The 22,115-nt window shown below is 50.7% G+C and overlaps 1 protein-coding gene across 3 annotated transcripts in view; it reads right to left on the reverse strand.

The window, feature by feature from the left end:
• EVI5 (ecotropic viral integration site 5) overlaps positions 1-22,115 on the reverse strand; it is a 776,910-nt gene that overhangs the window by 391,640 nt on the left and 363,155 nt on the right. For all 3 annotated transcript variants that reach the window (XM_069232361.1, XM_069232360.1, XM_069232359.1), the window contains exon 11: positions 15,143-15,196. In XM_069232361.1, coding sequence (XP_069088462.1) covers positions 15,143-15,196 — 54 coding nt within the window. The remainder of the gene's footprint in view (positions 1-15,142; positions 15,197-22,115) is intronic.

Below are 22,115 nucleotides of genomic sequence, written 5' to 3' on the forward strand. Positions count from 1 at the left end.
GTACTGCTCTTGGGGTGTGACTCTTCCCGGTTTACCAACCGGCATCAGATATAGGTCACACAGAGGTCCAGGGATGGTGACACAACTAGAACCCCCTAAGAGGGGAATCAAGCGTGACGCTAGAGTTAGTAACACCCCCTCTATGAACTCCAAACTGTACAAACTGCTGGTTGTGATCAACACTACAGGAGAATGGTTGGAGGCAAGATAGAATCCACTGCGGTCAAAACTGGTCTGCTCCAGAGGACTCTAAGAAGTTGGCTGGGAGAGTGTGGACCTTGCAGACAACGGTTCAAGCACTGGTACCAGGGGCCCAGGTCATGGAACACCACCTCACTGACTTAGAGGCGCACACACAAAGCAACTGTCTTCCTGGCTCAACGAGCAGGAATGAAGGGTCTGTGAAAAATATAAGGGTCGCTGGCCTGCAGAAGGGTGATACCATGCTCGATTTCTTAGGGGTTTGTCTTCAGGAGGTTGTGGGCCCTGAAGGACTGTCCACATTCTTTGTGCTTGACAGGGGCCCCTACCCGCCCGGTGGTAGCTAACCTCCTCCATTTCAAGGACAGGGACTTTCACTGCAGGAGGCCTGCATCTAAGGCCCCTTCGTGAAGAAGAGTGCATATGTCTCACTGTACTGTGACTTTACCTTTCAGGTACAAACCCAGCGTTTCTCGCAGAGCTGTTTCTCTCCATCAAGAAACAGCTCTGTAAATTGGTGCTGCCATACGCCCTGCTTTTCCCACCCACTTGACAGTGCAGGCTGAGGACAAGACTCATTTCTTTCTGGACCCTGCTTCAGCAAGTTACTTGCTGGAAAGCTACGATAAAGAGACGTGTGTCCCGAGCCTACAAACCCTCAGCGACCGAAGCATCAGAGGCATGGGCGTTCTTGGCGTTGAAAAGTGAACAGTGCAGCAGGAGGCTGAACAGCAGACAAGAGCTGTCAAAGTAGCGGCCACTCCACACTCCAGTGGGAGTTCTCCACATCCTGCCCCATGTTCTTGTAAGGGGTCCGTTTCGAGGCCTGGGGGTTCCACGGTGCTCTGGATTGAGAACACTCTCACGGGAGTTACCCCAGGTACAGTGGGCAACATCATTTGACCTCCCAAAGGGGAATGACTGTTTTTTGCTTCAAACTTTGGAGTGGTGACCACATTATAGCCTTCCTTTGAAGTCCAACTGACTTACTACATTTCCCCTTCTTTTTCAGGAGACAAGGGGAATGGCACGTGGCCAAAGGGCTTGAGTTTTGTGCACCCTGTACTACCGAGCTTTATGCTATGAGGTTGCTGGTGTGGCTGGCTTCATGCCTTTATCGAGAGTTCCAACGTGGAGATGGTTGGCCACTGTTGTTGGGCCCTGGCTGCTTATGTTTGGACAGGATGTACTTATGTCTCAGACGGGGGAAGGGCTATTGGGGGGGAAGAGGGAGTTTAAGGGTTTTGTGTACTTGTTCCTTTTTTGTTGGCCTAGTGTTAATGTGTAGTGTGTGTCTGGCAGGTGTGAAAGATCTGGGTGGCTTGCAAATGGGACTCCTCTGGGGCAGGGGTGGCATACCCCTGGTGCACACAGGATGCTTGGTGGAATGGCTGATAGACTCCAGCTGATAACCTGGAATGTACGTAGCCTGTCCACTCCAATTAAACGTTATAATGTGCTGTCCTACTTAAAAAGGAGAGGAGCACGGGTTGCATTTCTACAGGAAACTCACCTGACCATGGCTAAGCGTGGGCACTGCATAGGAAATGGAGAGCACAACTAAATTACATCACGTACTTTGCATCTGCGGGGGGGGGGGGGGGGGGGGGTGGGGGGGGGGGGGGGGGGTGGGGGGGCTTGTGTGGATTAGACTGGGGTGCCATTCCAATTATATAAGACAGTTGTAGACCAGAAAGGTAGATTTGTCCTATTGTTGGGTTGGCTGACGGTAAAAAACGTTGCATTGCACAATGTGTATGCTCCCAATATGGACCAAGATTCAGTCCTAGATAGTTTGACCCTCCTCCTTCAATATAAGCGGCCATAGATCTGCATTGTGGGCGGAGACTGTGTTGTGCACGTCTATATTGACAGATTCCATCCCCAACCCCATTACGCTGGGTACCTGCGACTACACTGGCAGAGGCCTTTTGTGCTTAGGTGCGGCACCGGGGCCTTGCGGATTGCTGAAGGATGAGGAACACCGGTGTTCGGGCATATTCATACCATTCGCGCTTGCATGACCTAGAGGTCAGCATGGACAGGGTGCACGGATGTGCCGCAGTGCGCGAAAGTGTGGTGGATGCTGAATATTTTCCGCTGACATACCCTGATGTGCATGTTTCAGTGGTCTCCCCGCAGGCCCCGCATCCCGACCTTACGGCTGAATCCAGTCCTGCTGGAGGACAAGGCGTTCTGGTCCCTCCTTCATGACAAGGTCAAGAATTTTTGGCTTGACAACAAGGGTTCGGCATCCTTGAAGGGGTATAGTGGGAGGCCTTTAAATTGGTGGTGCGCGGCTACTGTATCGCCAACAAAGCGGGAGTGTGATATATGTTGACAGGAGTCAGTTCTCGAGAGGCTACCGCTTAACTGGGTGAAACACCTACGGGTAGAGAGAGCAGCTGCTTGAAGACTGTGTGAGATTGTTGACATCGGTAGAACGCCTCCGCCAATATGATTACAGGCCATACATTGTTGAGGGCCCACGCAGAGAGGGATAAATCAGGGAGCATGCTGGCCTAACTCCATCAGGAGGAGATGGGGAGGGTCATACCATCCTTCATGTTCGGGATTCTTCAAATTAAATTTGGTTTCCGCAGGAGGGCATCAGTGTAGTGTCCCTGGAGAACGAGGAGGAAGAGATCTTGAACTACATAGTAGACTCCACCCCGCTAACTCTGGTCCCAGCACTGGCCGAACAGTTGGAGGTGAAGGTCACTACACAGGAAGTACGGGGAGTTATTAAAGATATGGTCAGAGGCAAGGTTCCGAGGTCAGGTGGCCCGCCAGCGGAATATTACTCTGCTGTGATGACGCAGCTTGGCTGCTAGCTGTATTCAACGCAGCGTAGCAGTGGGGCATCTCTCTCCCTACCTTGTGCAAAGCATTGATGGTCTCCCTGGCCAAAGACAGGTTAGGACCCACTTCTGGTGGATTCCTATAGCCTCACAGTGACAAGCAGCGCTCTACAAATCCACCCTACGTACATTATTACATTGCTCTCGCGCTTGATTTGCACATTACAAATATCAACACATACAAATCTCAGTTGAGCGCCACAAGGCCTTTTTGAGCATGGTTTGTGCTTTAGAAAACTATTTTAAAAAAAGATTGACCTAACCCTTCACAAACAAAGCACTGTCCTTCATTACCCAGCAATCTACAAAATAATTAAAGATTACGTCAAATAAATATATTGTTTAAAAAGTAAACGTGCAATTTTCGTTTCATGCACGCTTAATTACGATCATCAGTAATGTGAATTACATTTTCACTCCATAAGGATAACTTTATTCCCCACTTTCAAAAGGAGGAAGAAAAATATGCCCAGTTCAAAATCTATTTCATGCAAGCTTAATCTGCCTACAAAAAACAGGTTCCTATGTATGCTTGTGAGAGCTGCGTCATTATTTCCTTACGGTCTACGCCTCTGGGACTAAGACGATGCCTAAACAAAGGCGGCAAAGACCAGTCTACGTTTTGCTCCTTTTTCTAACCAATTATTAGGTTGAGCATGCGAGCGCTTTGACCTGTTGTAAGTACTGTGGGATTTTAACCATGCCCACTGCACGCCCATCACTTTCACTGGTTCCTGGGCTTGCCTTTCAAAAATCCTTTATCATCATTGGTAAATGCATTACGTTTGTCCCTCCTTGGGGTGGTTTAGTTACCGACCTGCAGACGGCCGGTTACATGGATTAACTGCATGATTGCCGACAGCTGGACTGCGAGCGAACTTATTTATCTTTTTGTGTCTCTCCTTTGCACTTTGAACCAGCTCACTTATATAAACTGTTTCACTTTCAGTTTAATTGGCAAGAAAAGACAGTTAGGCATTTACAACGCTAATAGCTCTTATTCGAGAAAACGCGAGACCCACTGCATTGCAAATACTTGTTTATTAAAGTACTACATAATAATGCAGCGCCCGCCCTTCAATGGCCAAAAGAGGGCACTGTTGATTTACGATTCGTTCTATTAAAAATCGTTTTTTATGGTGGAGTTATAAGAGCGTGGGAGGCAAATATGTGGCGGGAAAAAGAGAGGATGGGTATTTGTTTATCATCGATTTATTAATTGCTAGTTAGTAAGGCATTTCAATAAAACATACTGAACGATAGTGTGTGAAGTGGTTTAGGGACGAATCAATGGCTATTTAGAAAATCCCTGTTCCGTTCTGGGATGAATCAGCTCACGGGCTGATAACTTGCTTCCACCCAACATATGTAAAACACAAACAAAAAATTCAAATGATGGACTGTTCCTCAAGAAACAGTGGCCTCAAGATACCTGACCGCTGGGGAACGGACTGAGATGTGCATAGATTTTTCCGACAGCCGGAAAGCGGGCACAAGTCTACTCCCTAAATAACAAGTTAAATCAGTGCTTTTTTTCAATAAAAACGTGCAGATGCCCAAAGCTCTCCGCTGAAACACACGGCTGCTGCAATTAAATGTGCGAGCAAGTAATATTGAGGCAGCGTAACCCTAAAGCCACCTCAAGCCTCCTTAAACCCTTAACAGCCCCTCCCCGCCCCTTCAGCTCACTCTCGCAGAGCTAGAAGCCCAATTTCATTCTTTCGCTTAGAGATACCGTCTCCGTCCAATTAATTTAAACTATATTTAAAAATATTTGACTTATGGCATCTGAAAAGTCTAACTCTCTGGATACTGGGGATATTTAAACAATTAACAGAGAACTTAGCAAATGCACAATTATATTGCTATTCAGAATGGTTTAAACGAATGCTGTCGTCATTCGTCTAATGAGAACCGTTCAATGTGTAAATGTAGTCCATAGTAAAGATCCTGAATAACTAAATGTATGAATGTTTGCCTTTAACATAAACACCTCATGAGCTGCTACTCCGAAATTCTAATCCATTAGAATAGACATCTAGGAACATTTGATTATTGTCAATTTGTCATTCATAATAAGGGTTGGCTATCCGCATCTCCTTGAATAACAAGCAAGCGGCAAAGACAATAGGTCTCGTCTTTGTGACTTATTGGGTTAAGTTTAACAAAAACAAAAAATCAACAAAGCACGCAGGCACCTACAAAATGGCAGAGCTATTTCTTTAATTTTTAATTACCAATCCGAGTCGGCAACAAAGGGGAGGAAGGGAGGTGTAAGAAACAGGGAGGTGGGTGGGAGGGAGTCGTAAGCAACAAGGAGGGTGCGAGGGAGTCATATGCAACAAGGGAGAGGGTGGGAGGAGGTTTTAAGCAACAAAGCAGAGGGTGGAGGGAATTGTAAGCAACAAGGGGGAGTGACGAGGCATAAGCAACAAGGACAAGGGAGGTGCAAGCACCAAGGACAAGGGAAGCGCAAGCAACAAGGAGGGAGAGTGGGAGGGAAGTGTAAGCAACAAGATGGAGGATGGGAGGGAGGAGTTAGAACGCTGTAAGCAACAAGGGGGAGTGAGGGAGGCATAAGCAACAAGGAGAAGGGAGGCGTAAGCAACAAAGGGGGGAGGAGGGAGGGAGGTATAAGCTACAACGGGGGGGGAGTGGTATAAGCATCAAGGGGGGCAGGGTGAGAGGGAGGTATAAACAGCAAGGGGGGAGGGTGAAAGGGAGGTATAAGCAGCAAGGGGGAGGGTAGGAGGGAGGTATAAGCAGCAAGGGGGAGGGAGGTGTAAGCAGCAAGGGGGGAGGGTGGGAGGGAGGTGTAAGCAGCAAGGGGGGAGGGTGGGAGGGAGGTATAAGCAGCAAGGGTGGGAGGGAGGAATAAGCAGCAAGGGGGGACGGTGGTATAAGCAAGAAGGGGGGAGGGTGGGAAGGAGATTTAAGCAAGAAGGGGGGAGGGTGGGAGGGAGATATAAGCAACAAGGGGGAGGGTCACGTTAGTAACAAGGGGGGCGGGAGGCCTAAGCAACAAGGGGGAAGGTAGGAGAGGCGTAAGCAAACCAGGGGGAAGGTAGGAGAGAGGGAGGCATAAGCAAAAAGGGGGGGAGGGAGGTATTAGAAGCAAGGAGGGAGGGAGGGAGGTATTAGCAGCAAGGGGGAGGGAGGGTGGGAGGGAGGTATTAGCAGCAAGGGGGAGGGAGGGTGGGAGGGAGGTATTAGCAGCAAGGGGGAGGGAGGGTGGGAGGGAGGTATTAGCAGCAAGGGGGAGGGAGGGTGGGAGGGAGGTATTAGCAGCAAGGGGGAGGGTGGGAGGGAGGTAATAGCAGCAAGGGTGGGAGGGAGGTATAAGCAGCAAGGGGGGAGGGTGGTATAAGCAACAAGGGGGGAGGGTGGGAGGAAGATTTAGGCAACAAGGGGGGAGGGTGGGAGGGAGATATAAGCAACAAGGGGGAGGGTGGGAAGGTCACATTAGTAACAAGGGGGGCGGGAGGCCTAAGCAACAAGGGGGAGGGAGGCCAAAGCAACAAGGGGGGAGGGAGGCCAAAGCAACAAGGGGGGAGGGAGGCCTAAGCAACAAGGGGGAAGGTAGGAGAGAGGGAGGCGTAAGCAAACATGGGGGAAGGTAGGAGAGTGGGAGGCATAAGCAACAAGGGGGGAGGGTGGGAGGGAGGGAGGGAGGTATTAGCAGCAAGGGGGAGGGTGGGAGGGAGGTATTAGCAGCAAGGGGGAGGGTGGGAGGGAGGTATTAGCAGCAAGGGGGAGGGTGGGAGGGAGGTATTAGCAGCAAGGGGGAGGGTGGGAGGGAGGTATTAGCAGCAAGGGGGAGGGTGGGAGGGAGGTATATGCAGCAAGGGGGGAGGGAGGTGTAAGCAGCAAGGGGGAGGGTGGGAGGGTCACGTTAGTAACAAGGGGGGGGAGGCCTAAGCAGCAAGGGGAAGGGTGGGAGGGTCACGTTAGTAACAAGGGGGGGTAGGCCTAAGCAACAAGGGGGAAGGTAGGAGAGAGGGAGGCGTAAGCAAACCAGGGGGAAGGTAGGAGAGAGGGAGGCATAAGCAAAAAGGGGGGGAGGGAGGTATTAGAAGCAAGGAGGGAGGGAGGGAGGTATTAGCAGCAAGGGGGAGGGAGGGTGGGAGGGAGGTATTAGCAGCAAGGGGGAGGGAGGGTGGGAGGGAGGTATTAGCAGCAAGGGGGAGGGAGGGTGGGAGGGAGGTATTAGCAGCAAGGGGGAGGGAGGGTGGGAGGGAGGTATTAGCAGCAAGGGGGAGGGTGGGAGGGAGGTATTAGCAGCAAGGGTGGGAGGGAGGTATAAGCAGCAAGGGGGGAGGGTGGTATAAGCAACAAGGGGGGAGGGTGGGAGGGAGATATAAGCAACAAGGGGGAGGGTGGGAAGGTCACATTAGTAACAAGGGGGGCGGGAGGCCTAAGCAACAAGGGGGAGGGAGGCCAAAGCAACAAGGGGGGAGGGAGGCCTAAGCAACAAGGGGGGAGGGAGGCCTAAGCAACAAGGGGGAAGGTAGGAGAGAGGGAGGCGTAAGCAAACATGGGGGAAGGTAGGAGAGTGGGAGGCATAAGCAACAAGGGGGGAGGGTGGGAGGGAGGGAGGTATTAGCAGCAAGGGGGAGGGTGGGAGGGAGGTATTAGCAGCAAGGGGGAGGGTGGGAGGGAGGTATTAGCAGCAAGGGGGAGGGTGGGAGGGTCACGTTAGTAACAAGGGGGGGAGGCCTAAGCAGCAAGGGGAAGGGTGGGAGGGTCACGTTAGTAACAAGGGGGGGTAGGCCTAAGCAACAAGGGGGAAGGTAGGAGAGACGGAGGCGTAAGCAAACAAGGGGGAAGGTAGGAGAGAGGGAGGCATAAGCAACAAGGGGGGAGGGTAGGAGGGAGGCATAAGCAACAACGGGGGAGGGTAGGAGGTAGGGAGGCGTAAGCAACAAGGGGGGAGGGTAGGAGGTAGGGAGGAGTAAGCAACAAGGGGGGAGGGTAGGAGGTAGGGAGGCGTAAGCAACAATGGGGGAGGGTGTGAGGGAGGCATAAGCAAAGGGGGAAGGGTGGGAGGCGTATGCAAAGGGGGAAGGGTGGGAGGCGTATGCAAAGGGGGGAGGGTGGGGGGAGGAAGGCGTATGCAAAGGGGGGGAGGGAGACGTATGCAAAGGGGGGAGGGTGGGAGGGAGGTGTATGCAAAGGGGGGAGGGTGGGAGGGAGGCGTATGCAAAGGGGGGAGGGTGGGAGGGAGGCCTAAGCAACAAGGGGGGGGGATGGAGGCCTAAGCAACAAGGGGGGGGGAGGGAGGCCTAAGCAACAAGGGGGAGGGAGGGAGGCCTAACCAACAAGGGGGAGGGAGGGAGGCCTAAGCAACAAGGGGGAGGGAGGGAGGCCTAAGCAACAAGGGGGAGGGAGGGAGGCCTAAGCAACAAGGGGGGGAGGGAGGCCTAAGCAACAAGGGGGGAGGAGGGGAGGGAGGCCTAAGCAACAAGGGGGGGAGGAGGGGAGGGAGGCCTAAGCAACAAGGGGGGGGAGGAGGGGAGGGAGGCCTAAGCAACAAGGGGGGGAGGGAGGCCTAAGCAACAAGGGGGAGGGAGGCCTAAGCAACAAGGGGGGGAGGGGGGAGGGAGGCCTAAGCAACAAGGGGGGGGAGGACTAAGCAACAAGGGGGAAGGTAGGAGAGAGGGAAGTATAAGCAACAAGGGGGGAGGGAGGCCTAAGCAACAAGGGGGGAGGAGGGGAGGGAGGCCTAAGCAACAAGGGGGGGGAGGAGGGGAGGGAGGCCTAAGCAACAAGGGGGGGGGGGGAGGGAGGCCTAAGCAACAAGGGGGCGGGAGGCCTAAGCAACAAGTGGGGGAGGGGGGGAGGGAGGCCTAAGGAACAAGGGGGGGGGGGGGAGGACTAAGCAACAAGGGGGAAGGTAGGAGAGAGGGAGGTATAAGCAACAAGGGGGGAGGGTAGGAGGGAGGTGTAAGCAACAAGGGGGGAGGAGGGGAGGGAGGCCTAAGCAACAAGGGGGGGAGGAGGGGAGGGAGGCCTAAGCAACAAGGGGGGGGAGGAGGGGAGGGAGGCCTAAGCAACAAGGGGGGGGGAGGAGGGGAGGGAGGCCTAACCAACAAGGGGGGGGGGGAGGAGGGGAGGGAGGCCTAACCAACAAGGGGGGGGGGGGAGGAGGGGAGGGAGGCCTAACCAACAAGGGGGGGGGAGGAGGGGAGGGAGGCCTAAGCAACAAGGGGGAGGGAGGCCTAAGCAACAAGGGGGGGAGGGAGGCCTAAGCAACAAGGGGGGGGAGGACTAAGCAACAAGGGGGAAGGTAGGAGAGAGGGAGGTATAAGCAACAAGGGGGGAGGGAGGCCTAAGCAACAAGGGGGGAGGAGGGGAGGGAGGCCTAAGCAACAAGGGGGGGAGGAGGGGAGGGAGGCCTAAGCAACAAGGGGGGAGGGGGGGGAGGGAGGCCTAAGCAACAAGGGGGGGAGGGAGGCCTAAGCAACAAGGGGGGGGGAGGACTAAGCAACAAGGGGGAAGATAGGAGAGAGGGAGGTATAAGCAACAAGGGGTGAGGGTAGGAGGTAGGGAGGCCTAAGCAAAGGGGGGAGGGAGGGAGGCCTAAGCAAAGGGGGGAGGGAGGGAGGCGTAAGCAAAGGGGGGAGGGTGGGAGGGAGGCTTATGCAAAGGGGGGAGGGTGGGAGGGAGGCGTATGCAAAGGGGGAGGGTGGGAGGGAGGCGTATGCAAAGGGGGGAGGGTGGGTGGGAGGCGTATGTCAAGGGGGGAGGGTGGCTGGGAGGCGTATGGCAAGGGGGGAGGGTGGGAGGGAGGAGTATGGCAAGGGGGGAGGGTGGGAGGGAGGAGTATGGCAAGGGGGGAGGGTGGGAGGGAGGCGTATGCAAAGGGGGGAGGGTGGGAGGGAGGCGTATGCAAAGGGGGGAGGGTGGGAGGGAGGCGTATGCAAAGGGGGGAGGGTGGGAGGGAAGCGTATGCAAAGGGGGGAGGGTGGGAGGGAGGCGAATGCAAAGGGGGGAGGGTGGGAGGGAGGCCTAAGCAACAAGGGGGGGGAGGGAGGCCTAAGCAACAAGGGGGGGGAGGGAGGCCTAAGCAACAAGGGGGGGGGGAGGATGGGAGGGAGGCCTAAGCAACAAGGGGGGGGGGGGGTGGGAGGGAGGCCTAAGCAACAAGGGGGGGGGGGGGTGGGAGGGAGGCCTAAGCAACAAGGGGGGGGGGAGGGGGGGAGGGAGGCCTAAGCAACAAGGGGGGGGAGGGTGGGAGGCCTAAGCAACAAGGGGGGGGGAGGGTGGGAGGGAGGCCTAAGCAACAAGGGGGAGGGAGGATGGGAGGGAGGTGTATGCAAAGGGGGGAGGGTGGGAGGGAGGCGTATGCAAAGGGGGGAGGGTGGGAGGGAGGCCTAAGCAACAAGGGGGGGGGATGGAGGCCTAAGCAACAAGGGGGGGGGAGGGAGGCCTAAGCAACAAGGGGGAGGGAGGGAGGCCTAACCAACAAGGGGGAGGGAGGGAGGCCTAAGCAACAAGGGGGAGGGAGGGAGGCCTAAGCAACAAGGGGGAGGGAGGGAGGCCTAAGCAACAAGGGGGGGAGGGAGGCCTAAGCAACAAGGGGGGAGGAGGGGAGGGAGGCCTAAGCAACAAGGGGGGGAGGAGGGGAGGGAGGCCTAAGCAACAAGGGGGGGGAGGAGGGGAGGGAGGCCTAAGCAACAAGGGGGGGAGGGAGGCCTAAGCAACAAGGGGGAGGGAGGCCTAAGCAACAAGGGGGGGAGGGGGGGAGGGAGGCCTAAGCAACAAGGGGGGGGGAGGACTAAGCAACAAGGGGGAAGGTAGGAGAGAGGGAAGTATAAGCAACAAGGGGGGAGGGAGGCCTAAGCAACAAGGGGGGAGGAGGGGAGGGAGGCCTAAGCAACAAGGGGGGGGAGGAGGGGAGGGAGGCCTAAGCAACAAGGGGGGGGAGGAGGGGAGGGAGGCCTAAGCAACAAGGGGGGGGGGGAGGGAGGCCTAAGCAACAAGGGGGAGGGAGGCCTAAGCAACAAGTGGGGGAGGGGGGGAGGGAGGCCTAAGGAACAAGGGGGGGGGGAGGACTAAGCAACAAGGGGGAAGGTAGGAGAGAGGGAGGTATAAGCAACAAGGGGGGAGGGTAGGAGGGAGGTGTAAGCAACAAGGGGGGAGGAGGGGAGGGAGGCCTAAGCAACAAGGGGGGGAGGAGGGGAGGGAGGCCTAAGCAACAAGGGGGGGGAGGAGGGGAGGGAGGCCTAAGCAACAAGGGGGGGGGAGGAGGGGAGGGAGGCCTAACCAACAAGGGGGGGGGGAGGAGGGGAGGGAGGCCTAACCAACAAGGGGGGGGGGAGGAGGGGAGGGAGGCCTAACCAACAAGGGGGGGGAGGAGGGGAGGGAGGCCTAAGCAACAAGGGGGAGGGAGGCCTAAGCAACAAGGGGGGGAGGGAGGCCTAAGCAACAAGGGGGGGAGGACTAAGCAACAAGGGGGAAGGTAGGAGAGAGGAAGGTATAAGCAACAAGGGGGGAGGGAGGCCTAAGCAACAAGGGGGGAGGAGGGGAGGGAGGCCTAAGCAACAAGGGGGGGAGGAGGGGAGGGAGGCCTAAGCAACAAGGGGGGAGGGGGGGAGGGAGGCCTAAGCAACAAGGGGGAGGGAGGCCTAAGCAACAAGGGGGGGAGGGAGGCCTAAGCAACAAGGGGGGGGGAGGACTAAGCAACAAGGGGGAAGGTAGGAGAGAGGGAGGTATAAGCAACAAGGGGGGAGGGTAGGAGGTAGGGAGGCCTAAGCAAAGGGGGGAGGGAGGGAGGGAGGCCTAAGCAAAGGGGGGAGGGAGGGAGGCGTAAGCAAAGGGGGGAGGGAGGGAGGCGTAAGCAAAGGGGGGAGGGTGGGAGGGAGGCTTATGCAAAGGGGGGAGGGTGGGAGGGAGGCGTATGCAAAGGGGGGAGGGTGGGAGGGAGGCGTATGCAAAGGGGGGAGGGTGGGTGGGAGGCGTATGTCAAGGGGGGAGGGTGGCTGGGAGGCGTATGGCAAGGGGGGAGGGTGGGAGGGAGGAGTATGGCAAGGGAGGAGGGTGGGAGGGAGGAGTATGGCAAGGGGGGAGGGTGGGAGGGAGGCGTATTCAAAGGGGGGAGGGTGGGAGGGAGGCGTATGCAAAGGGGGGAGGGTGGGAGGGAAGCGTATGCAAAGGGGGAGGGTGGGAGGGAAGCGTATGCAAAGGGGGGAGGGTGGGAGGGAGGCGAATGCAAAGGGGGGAGGGGGGGAGGGATGCCTAAGCATCAAGGGGAGGGTGGGAGGGAGGCCTAAGCAACAAGGGGGGGGGAGGGTGGGAGGGAGGCCTAAGCAACAAGGGGGGGGGGAGGGTGGGAGGGAGGCCTAAGCAACAAGGGGGGGGGAGGGTGGGAGGGAGGCCTAAGCAACAAGGGGGGGGGGAGGGGGGGAGGGAGGCCTAAGCAACAAGGGGGGGGGGAGGGGGGGAGGGAGGCCTAAGCAACAAGGGGGGGGGGAGGGGGGGAGGGAGGCCTAAGCAACAAGGGGGGGGGAGGGGGGGAGGGAGGCCTAAGCAACAAGGGGGGGGGGGAGCGGGGGAGGGAGGCCTAAGCAACAAGGGGGGGGGGGGGGAGGGAGGCCTAAGCAACAAGGGGGGGGGGGGGAGGGTGGGAGGGAGGCCTAAGCAACAAGGGGGGGGGGAGGGTGGGAGGGAGGCCTAAGCAACAAGGGGGGGGGGAGGGTGGGAGGGAGGCCTAAGCAACAAGGGGGGGGAGGGTGGGAGGGAGGCCTAAGCAACAAGGGGGGGGGAGGAGGGAGGGAGGCCTAAGCAACAAGGGGGGGGGGGAGGGGGGGAGGGAGGCCTAAGCAACAAGGGGGGGGGGGAGGGGGGGGAGGGAGGCCTAAGCAACAAGGGGGGGTTGGAGGGGGGGATGGAGGCCTAAGCAACAAGGGGTGGGGGAGGGTGGGAGGGAGGCCTAAGCAACAAGGGGTGGGGGAGGGTGGGAGGGAGGCCTAAGCAACAAGGGGTGGGGGAGGGTGGGAGGGAGGCCTAAGCAACAAGGGGTGGGGGAGGGTGGGAGGGAGGCCTAAGCAACAAGGGGTGGGGGAGGGTGGGAGGGAGGCCTAAGCAACAAGGGGTGGGGGAGGGTGGGAGGGAGGCCTAAGCAACAAGGGGGGGGGAGGGTGGGAGGGAGGCCTAAGCAACAAGGGGGGGGGGAGGGTGGGAGGGAGGCCTAAGCAACAAGGGGGGGGGGGAGGGTGGGAGGGAGGCCTAAGCAACAAGGGGGGGGAGGGTGGGAGGGAGGCCTAAGCAACAAGGGGGGGGGGGGGGGAGGGTGGGAGGGAGGCCGGGAGGGACACCTTCATTTACTATAGCTTAACTATTATCCATCTTGTTTTACAAGAAGTTGCTTAAAAAATTATTTTAGAGACTCCCCAGCCAAAATCATGCTTTCACAAAAGCTCTACATATGAAACTGGCTTTGTCTGTTGGAATCTAATATTCTGCATAATTAAAGTTCTCAAAGATAATATTACTCGTAGCCAACTTTCCAAATATGCACTATGGTGACTGATATCCTCAAGTAAAATTTTACTGCCATCACTAGTTCCACCAAATCACAGAAGCTTCGGTTTCCAGGTCCATCAAAGTGAAAACTCCACATGGCAGGCATTATCAATCATTAGGAGGAAATTGATAAAACTGACAATCAGAACACACAAGTGGTGGAGATGATATATACTCCACTGACAGCCCTCAGAAGAAAACTTGGACAGCACAACACATTACACAAGATCCAAACATGGTTTTATTAAATGTCCCTGGCTGTCAGGGTTTAATATCACACTTATTAAGAAAGTCCATGGTGGCAGAGGGGCTATGAAGCAAGACACATCCTTTGTAGCTTAACAACCTTGGTACAGGTGTCCTTGAATTCTGGCATATGGTGATCTACTGTTGACGGAGAAATGGACTGGCAAATTGCTATAGAATACCAAGTACATTGACCTAGAGCTTGAAAAAGCTGCAGGGGTCAGCATTACTTTCATTGGCAGCATTGTGCAAAGTCACTCATATGAACATATTTTAGATTTGTTCTATTTTAAGGCCATTATGGTTGAGGGTCTGCGGAAACCTTTTGCAAGCTACAGTAAAATTTGGGGTCAAACAAACACAGTCAAACACTACAAAAAAACGTTAACCACTTGTAGGATACACTAACTCACAGATTCACAAAAGGCTGGTAGAGGAGGTTGGTACAGAACTATCTGGGATCGAACACAGTGTCATGTCAATGCAAAAAAATCGGAGATCAATCTGACAAAAGTGGCAATAGCTTTAGAATGTCCTCAAACCCAACCCAACCTCTATTACTTAGAAGGACCAGGTAAGCAGATTGTCTAAATCATGCATATGATTGTTGGTCTCACCTAGGGTTCCATGTGCTGAAGATCAGGCAGCCAAAGAATGCTAAAGACTACATTTTCGCACTGCAATAATACTGGATTTCCAGTGATATCACATCTTGGGCAGAACGGTGCGCAAATAAACTATTTTTTATGTCTAAATTTCTGTTGTGTTGGAATTGATTCTGAGACTGAGAGTGGGTTGCTCAGTCACCAGCTAGCTATTAGTTTCCATTAAAAGTGTTCAAGTCTCTGCTTTCTTAAACAAGTGTTTCACTATAAGTGCTTTCTAAAAGAAGGGTGCCGTTGCATTTCACTAACCAGGAAGTCACAGTTCCCAGTTCCATATGGCTACATCAACCTTTTACGTTCATGGAAAAAAAATCCCCTTTAGTAATCTACTTTAGTTAAATCTATTAAAGAATTGAAGGTGGCATTCAAAGTTATCTCAATTATACCTTTACATATGAACTTTCAACTTGAAGCAGTAAGAGCAACATAAATCTTTTACATGTCGACTACCAAATAACCCCATTTAGAGAATTACCTTGAATCAACAATACTGATTTAATATAAATAAGGGAGCAGCTTTCACATATTAATTTGACAACAGGTATCAATTTTCAAAGTTATAGGTGGATTACCATGCAGGATGAAGAGTTATTTGTAAAATCAAAGATAATTCTCTTCAAAGTAAAAAGATCCTGTAATACTCACTTTTTCAAGGGTTTCAATACGTTGTTTCAAAAGTCTGTTTTCTGTCCTTAACCTCTATCAGAAGAAAGGAAAAAGAATAATACATGTTTTAATTAATTTGAATCAAATAACTCAATATAAAATTCAAATGATTGTTTTACTTTTGTGTTAATGTATGTACATTGCCAACATTTAAATCCAGATTTTAAAGCATGGTTTGCATTAGTTTTTGCCTTAGTAAAATGTTAGATTGCAGCCTGCAACATCTTAACAATTAACATTTTTGTATCTTATTGCCACATAATAATGAGCATAATTTGATATACCTGTGGCCAGTGCACTTGTTTAAACCCTATTATCCTTGTGTCTACTGACGTAATATGTTATGATCTCACTCTATCAAACATGGTGTTACGTTTACATCCATATTCTAAATCAGGTGTTGGCCAGCTTTCATTCTTATAAACTCCAGAGCAAAGATTTTTCGAATACCTGTATATCCAGTCACATTAGACCCCATCTGATGCTCATCCTTCCTCACTCTTACCCTAGCCATTGGTTTCTCACTTATGCATTTATATTATTTTAAAACAGCTATCATCAACATCCTTAATGTAATTGTATACAAATCACCTCCAGTCTAAGCAGGTATGAGGAAAGAATTAATCACCTTTAACAATGGACACAGAGCATTGCTGTCTAGCTGCACAGACACTTAGCAGAAGGACTGTAAAATATCTGATTAATAATGTTAAATTCTCAACCTATTTAGCAGCAAGTGCCACCTAAAATAGATGGGATAGTGTGAAATAAAAAGTCATAATAACCCTGGATTTAGTGCCATCATTTCATGAGCCAGCAAGCACATCTTAGTCTCCTTTTCCATCTTGGAGGGAGAGGACAGCAGGATCACCAGTAAAGCTGAAGGACATGGTCAGAATAAAGAAATAGTGATGCAGGCTAAGTAACTATTTCTTGAAAAGTTGACAAGTACATGGACCACAGACATAGGAACAAGCAGTACATAGGTGAGTAAGGAGGAGCTTAAGTGTAAATCACACACCAACATATTTCTCTAAGCAAGCTTTGATTTACTGCCTGCATCATTGTAAAGGCAGTAGGATTTGGCAAAGGTGCAGCAAGACAGAGGGATTTTAGTGACAGACTTAATATATGAATATATCTAGAGTGCTTCTGTAAAAGCTTCACCTCTGTTTGGATATGTCCTTATTTTAACAGTGAGCATAAATGGCCACAGTAAAGCACCATTCAATACAGACCACAATCCTTCTTGAGAAGCCTCTTTTTGAGGGAGAATGCTAGCAAGCAGAAGAGACAAAAAGCAAAACACATACTGAGTGGACCAGAACATCTAGTTAATGTAACAAACAAGAAGTTTGCAAATCCATGGTCAGCGAGCTGAAAAGATGACTGGCAATCAAAAAAAGGAACTAATATGGAGTTCTCAAACTACCATATGCCAAAAGTCTGAATGAGGCCTAACAACTACAAACTTATTATGAAAAACCATGAACTAATAACTGAACACTTGTCAGCTATTCTCAGGCCCAATATAGTAGCAACATGAACTAGGACTATTCAGGTAAGAAGCACTTTAAACATGTACACCTATCATCTCTGACTGCACAACATTAGGCTTCCATACTGAAACAGGTATATGACCAGAGGGAGTTGGCACTTCAAATTCTCCAGACCTTTTTGACTAACTGCTGAACAAAATAAATGGAATACCAACAGATCACTTATACCATGTGATCAATGATTGAAGATGAACCTTAAATGAAGAGAAAGCAAGGTATGACTAGTACAAAATTGCCAAACATTAAAGAATATTTTGATAGGAGCAAATGAACATTTATGTTTCCACAAATACTTAATGGAACAGGAAGTATTTGCTTTGCCTCTAGAGCCGATAATAATCCTCCACAGATGTGAGGTTAGAAGGCAAGACATTCTATAGAAGAGGGCTAATATTTATGTTGGATAGCTTCCTAATCTTCTAAGACATCAAGAGGTGCCACATTAAGATAACAGTAGTTACAGAATTCAACTGACAGCAAACCATGCTAAAATGAGATAAATATCTTTAAGTAAGTTAAATTACAAACCTGTGTAAAATTATTTTTAAAAGCACAATAGACAATACTTCTACCTTAAAATCACACACATAGAGCCAGCATACAGAAAGAATAGTCCATCGCAATTAGATATTAGGATTTTTTTAGAATTTCAATAGCAGCAGATAAATGACAACAAAATATACTAGGGGCAGGCAAGCATCTGTAAATATACAAATGCAACTCTACGTTGTGCTAAATTGACATTTCCAAGACTAGGGGACTCATTACGACTTTGGCGGTCCCAGGACTGCCATGTTGGTGGTCACACCGCTAACAGGCTGGCAGAGAAGACCGTCATATTATGACCATGGTGCTTTTCCCAACAGAACACAGCCAAAGCACCACCGGCACAGCCAGTGTGGTCTAGCTGCTAGGGACAACGGTAGAAATCTGCAGGCCGATAGAGACCATGCTTCCACTGGACAGATTGTGAGGTTGCACACCGCCAAGCTTTCCACTGCGGTCGCACCACCATGGAAACCCAGGCGGAAACCAACCATATAAAAGGAGACACTCACCTTCAGGAAACCACACTCATCTGGAGCTGCCATGGAACCAGAGCTACACACCTTTCCGCTGCTCCTGCTCACCCAGAGACACCAGAATCAATGCCGAAGACGATGACCGCACCCGTAAGTACACACACACATACATACCTGTCACTGTTGTAAATTGTCAAAGTACGTACGCACACACAACACACCACTTGGGAATGGGTGGCGATGGCACTGACTCACACCCACAGAGACACCTGCACATACACAATACACAAACTACGGCCATCACACATACGTCAAAAAACACACCTACTCCCAGAAACACAGCGCCACCACAGTCACACACAACAGCACAAAACACCACCAAATGACACTACAACACCACAACCGCAAACCCATCAAACCATTGGCAAGCACCCACAATACACACTAGCCATCGACAAATCACACATACAACACAACGTAACACCATCCGGCAACAAACACAAACTATCACACAACTATACAATGCAACAGTCCACATAGTCAGCAAACACACATCACAACTTATCTGACATACCATTCGCCACACATGCACATAATCAAACCACACAAAGGCACACAATACTGCAACAAACACATGTCAACACTATCACCACTCAATACTATGACAACAACATGTCCCTAACATACACATGTCCATCACACAACACACACCCATCACTGGGGGACAAATGCACTGCACACAACCTCACATTCTGCCCAGACAAAACAGGTAACACAAGCACCACTTACACACAAATATACACACACACACAGCCATTTTCTAGAATGCCTCAAGAAAAGAAATCGAGGACAAAAGTCTAACATCAAAACCAACAACTGGTTGGTCCAAATATGTAATATAAATAGTATAAATATAAAAAAGTTCAATGCCATAGGCCAGTCCAAATACAATATGTGCAACATGAACGTTATGCACATGTTGGTGCCCATTACTCGACTCCTCACTGCCATGTAATTTGCCACCAAGGGGGCAGGCAGGCACCTCAGAGATTATTTTTTTTTTTTTGGGGGGGGGGGGGGGCGCATTTGGGATGGTGGTTGAAAAGAAAGAAAGATCACATTCTTCACACATACATACATTACAACATGCTCAACTGTTCCAAAACATCTCTTGCTAATAAAGCTGCAGTCAGAAACCATTCAGAATCTACATCATATCACAACTAGATACTTCCAACTTTCCGATATGACCTCAGTCTCACCACAACATAAGCCAACCATTTGACCACTATTTCACCATCCCAGCAAAGCAGCTGTAACTCAAAAGAATCATGCACAAGATGGATTTACTACATCAAAAATGGATCCCCATAAAGATCATCACTGTCCATCATCAAATCAGTCTAAGGAAATGCAGTTGACTGATAACACAATATTATGCCTACTCGTACCAAACACCTGCCCAGTCCATCACCAAAACCCATGTTCCATGAAAACTCATCTCACTTCAAATACGACACAGCATGCTGCTTTCCAATCACATGCCATTCTGTACATAACTTACACAATGACAAAAACCTCAGATGAGTACACTACATGTGGCATTCCCATACATTGTTCATCACAAAATGACATAGCATATAATTGAAACATCTATCTAAATACTAGGAAAAGATTCATAAGGAATTTCTGCTGCCACTAATCAGATACATTGTCACAAAGACACTCCTACAAACTGCAATTAGGGTCTACCTAGCACAAAGAATAAATCCACAGACAACCACAGGGATTATGGTTACACCAACATAACAATGGACACCAAACAATGTCCATGAAGGACTCATACCATTCCATAATACATGCTGAATAGGAACCTCTACATGACAACATATGCACACCTATATCACTAACAACTGTCCAGACGTGATGCACACTACCTAATTCCAGAACTAACACTTATACAACTGTTTACTGTTGTACCTATTAAAGACACATACACCCAGAGTCAACCTAATTGAATGACAACACATCCCACAACACCAACAGGTGTATGTGAAATAGAACACCTGCTACACCATTAAGTCAGGCGACAATGAGCATAGCCATAACCAACACTGTCGAAACAGACAGATTTGCAAAAGTACATCTTGGAAAAAAGACTACAATATCAAATAAGGCCTGAATTATCAATTGAGACATGATGTAGGCAGCAAATACCATATGTTGCACTCATGTAGGTATGGGATTGGCCTATGTAGCATGAACAATACACACAGGCTAAGGGTTCAGCAACCTAGCCACTCACCTTCTCTACACCAAATTAATTAGAAAAAAAGGTATTTGTAAACATGTCAATGTCATACCATGAAGTGTCAATGTCTTATTGTCACCATAGGTTTCCCATTGTAGGATGTCCACTTTTATCAAACTTCACATTTCCCAATGTATGAATCTGACATGACATTGAGGACACCTCCTCAGACCTCATGGGGAGCGTTCTAAGTTGGACATACCAAAGGCCTGATTTGGATGACAGCCTCACATGAAGCGTCCAACTATTTCAGGACACAGGATTACTTGGCCCTGATGTTCATCTGTCAGACCCAATGTTGCACATAGAGCAGATCCAGTGGAATAGGAGTGGTCAGACACCAAAGAGCTGTTCAACTTACTATTTGGGTTAATGGACTTGGGAACATTAGGTGGGAAGGACGACAGAGCAGGTTATAGAAATGCATGGCTGAGTAGAGTCACACAGAGGACTCAGTCACATGTGCATCTCCAGATGCAGTCATACTATTTGGTAGACAAAGCAGATTAACATATTCTCTTCCACAATACAATGGGCACATCTGTGTTTGTATGTTGGCAACTGTTGTACCATGTCTTCCTAGTAGTCACGATACCTGTAGCACGTACCACATCGTCCCAGGTGCAATACTCGGACATCATACACTAAACTATCAGAGGCAAGTTTTGGGTTCTGTCAGTACTTACTCCCTTGTGGCTGCTGTGCTACCTTCAAATGCCCAACCACCTCAGGGTAGGCTACCGCCAAAATGCGGGCCATTAGGGGTTGAAGGTCCGACTGGCATCCCTCCCTCGTAGGAAGAACATCCCCAGCTGGGCCTCTGCGGTCTTCTGGGCCCAGCGTCTCAGGTCCTCCCACCGCTTCCTATAGTGGGTGCTCCGCAGGCTGTGGACCCCCAGGGTCCGCACTTGCTTGATGATGGCATGCCAACTTACTTTCTTCTGATGGGCACTGACCTGCATGGATAACACAAACATAAGGAAAAAGTCATGTCTACATGCACCATACCAATAGAAGTGGACAGTACACATCAGTGACAGCAAGTAGGCAAACATGCACCTCCTCTCAACTCACACTCTTTTACAGATTTCATATGCATGCATCAACACCTTCACTACATAAAATGTTTAGTAACACCATCATTCACCGCACCTATCACACATAGGTATTGCTTCGGACTCACCTAATCCTCTGCTGCACCATTTGGCTTTCCATACAGGTGTAGGACTTCCTCCACGTGCTTCCCCAGCTTCTCAGGGGGTGAAGGCTGGGGCCTGAGCACCTGCAGGACGTGGCGTGATAGCTCCCAGAGGAAGTAACAGCAGCTCAGTTAGTGGAGGTATTGCAGGCAGCAGTGTCAGGTGTCAAGTGAGCAATACTGCAGAAGATGGCGGTTACGTCCGCCACATACAGGACCTTATCCGTCGGGGAACATTGCCATTGGCCCAAGTCCGCTGAAAGGCAGCAATGTCTTCCAATGGCAACTTTCACCGTCGCTGTTGACGCCTATCGCCATGACGACTTCAGCCCGTGGACTTAGGTCACTTCCATGTGTCCAGTACAGTAGGTAAGGCGACTGTCATTTTAAGCACATTACATGTATGGAAGAATTTTATCATCTGCGTCATTCACTATACCCCATATTGGGCAGTACAGCTGTAAGTACTGCCTTTGTTTAGTTTGTCAATATGTGCATCTGTGCAGGAAATACTGTGTTACAGGAGGACATGTGGTGTTAGCAATGTACACCAACTCACATCTTCACATGGTTTCTAGAAAACGTAGATGATGCGCAACAATCAGTGTAAGTCATGTCATATCGGTTGGAGTGACAACCATGTACAGTAACTAATTAATCTGTATGTGTAGTTCAATAGTCAATTTGGGGGTGGGGGAGAGGACGTGCCCCAATGAGAGTGTCATTGGGTTATTATCTTTATGTTCTAATGTAGATATCAGAGTTTGTAAACGACCTTGACAGCAGATGTGTTAGTTATGTTAATGACTTTACAAGATGTCTGCATGCTTCATGTCACATACTATATTTTAACTTCTTCACA

The sequence above is a fragment of the Pleurodeles waltl genome, chromosome 4_2 (genome assembly GCF_031143425.1).
Source record: "Pleurodeles waltl isolate 20211129_DDA chromosome 4_2, aPleWal1.hap1.20221129, whole genome shotgun sequence".
Classification (NCBI taxonomy): domain Eukaryota; kingdom Metazoa; phylum Chordata; class Amphibia; order Caudata; family Salamandridae; genus Pleurodeles; species Pleurodeles waltl.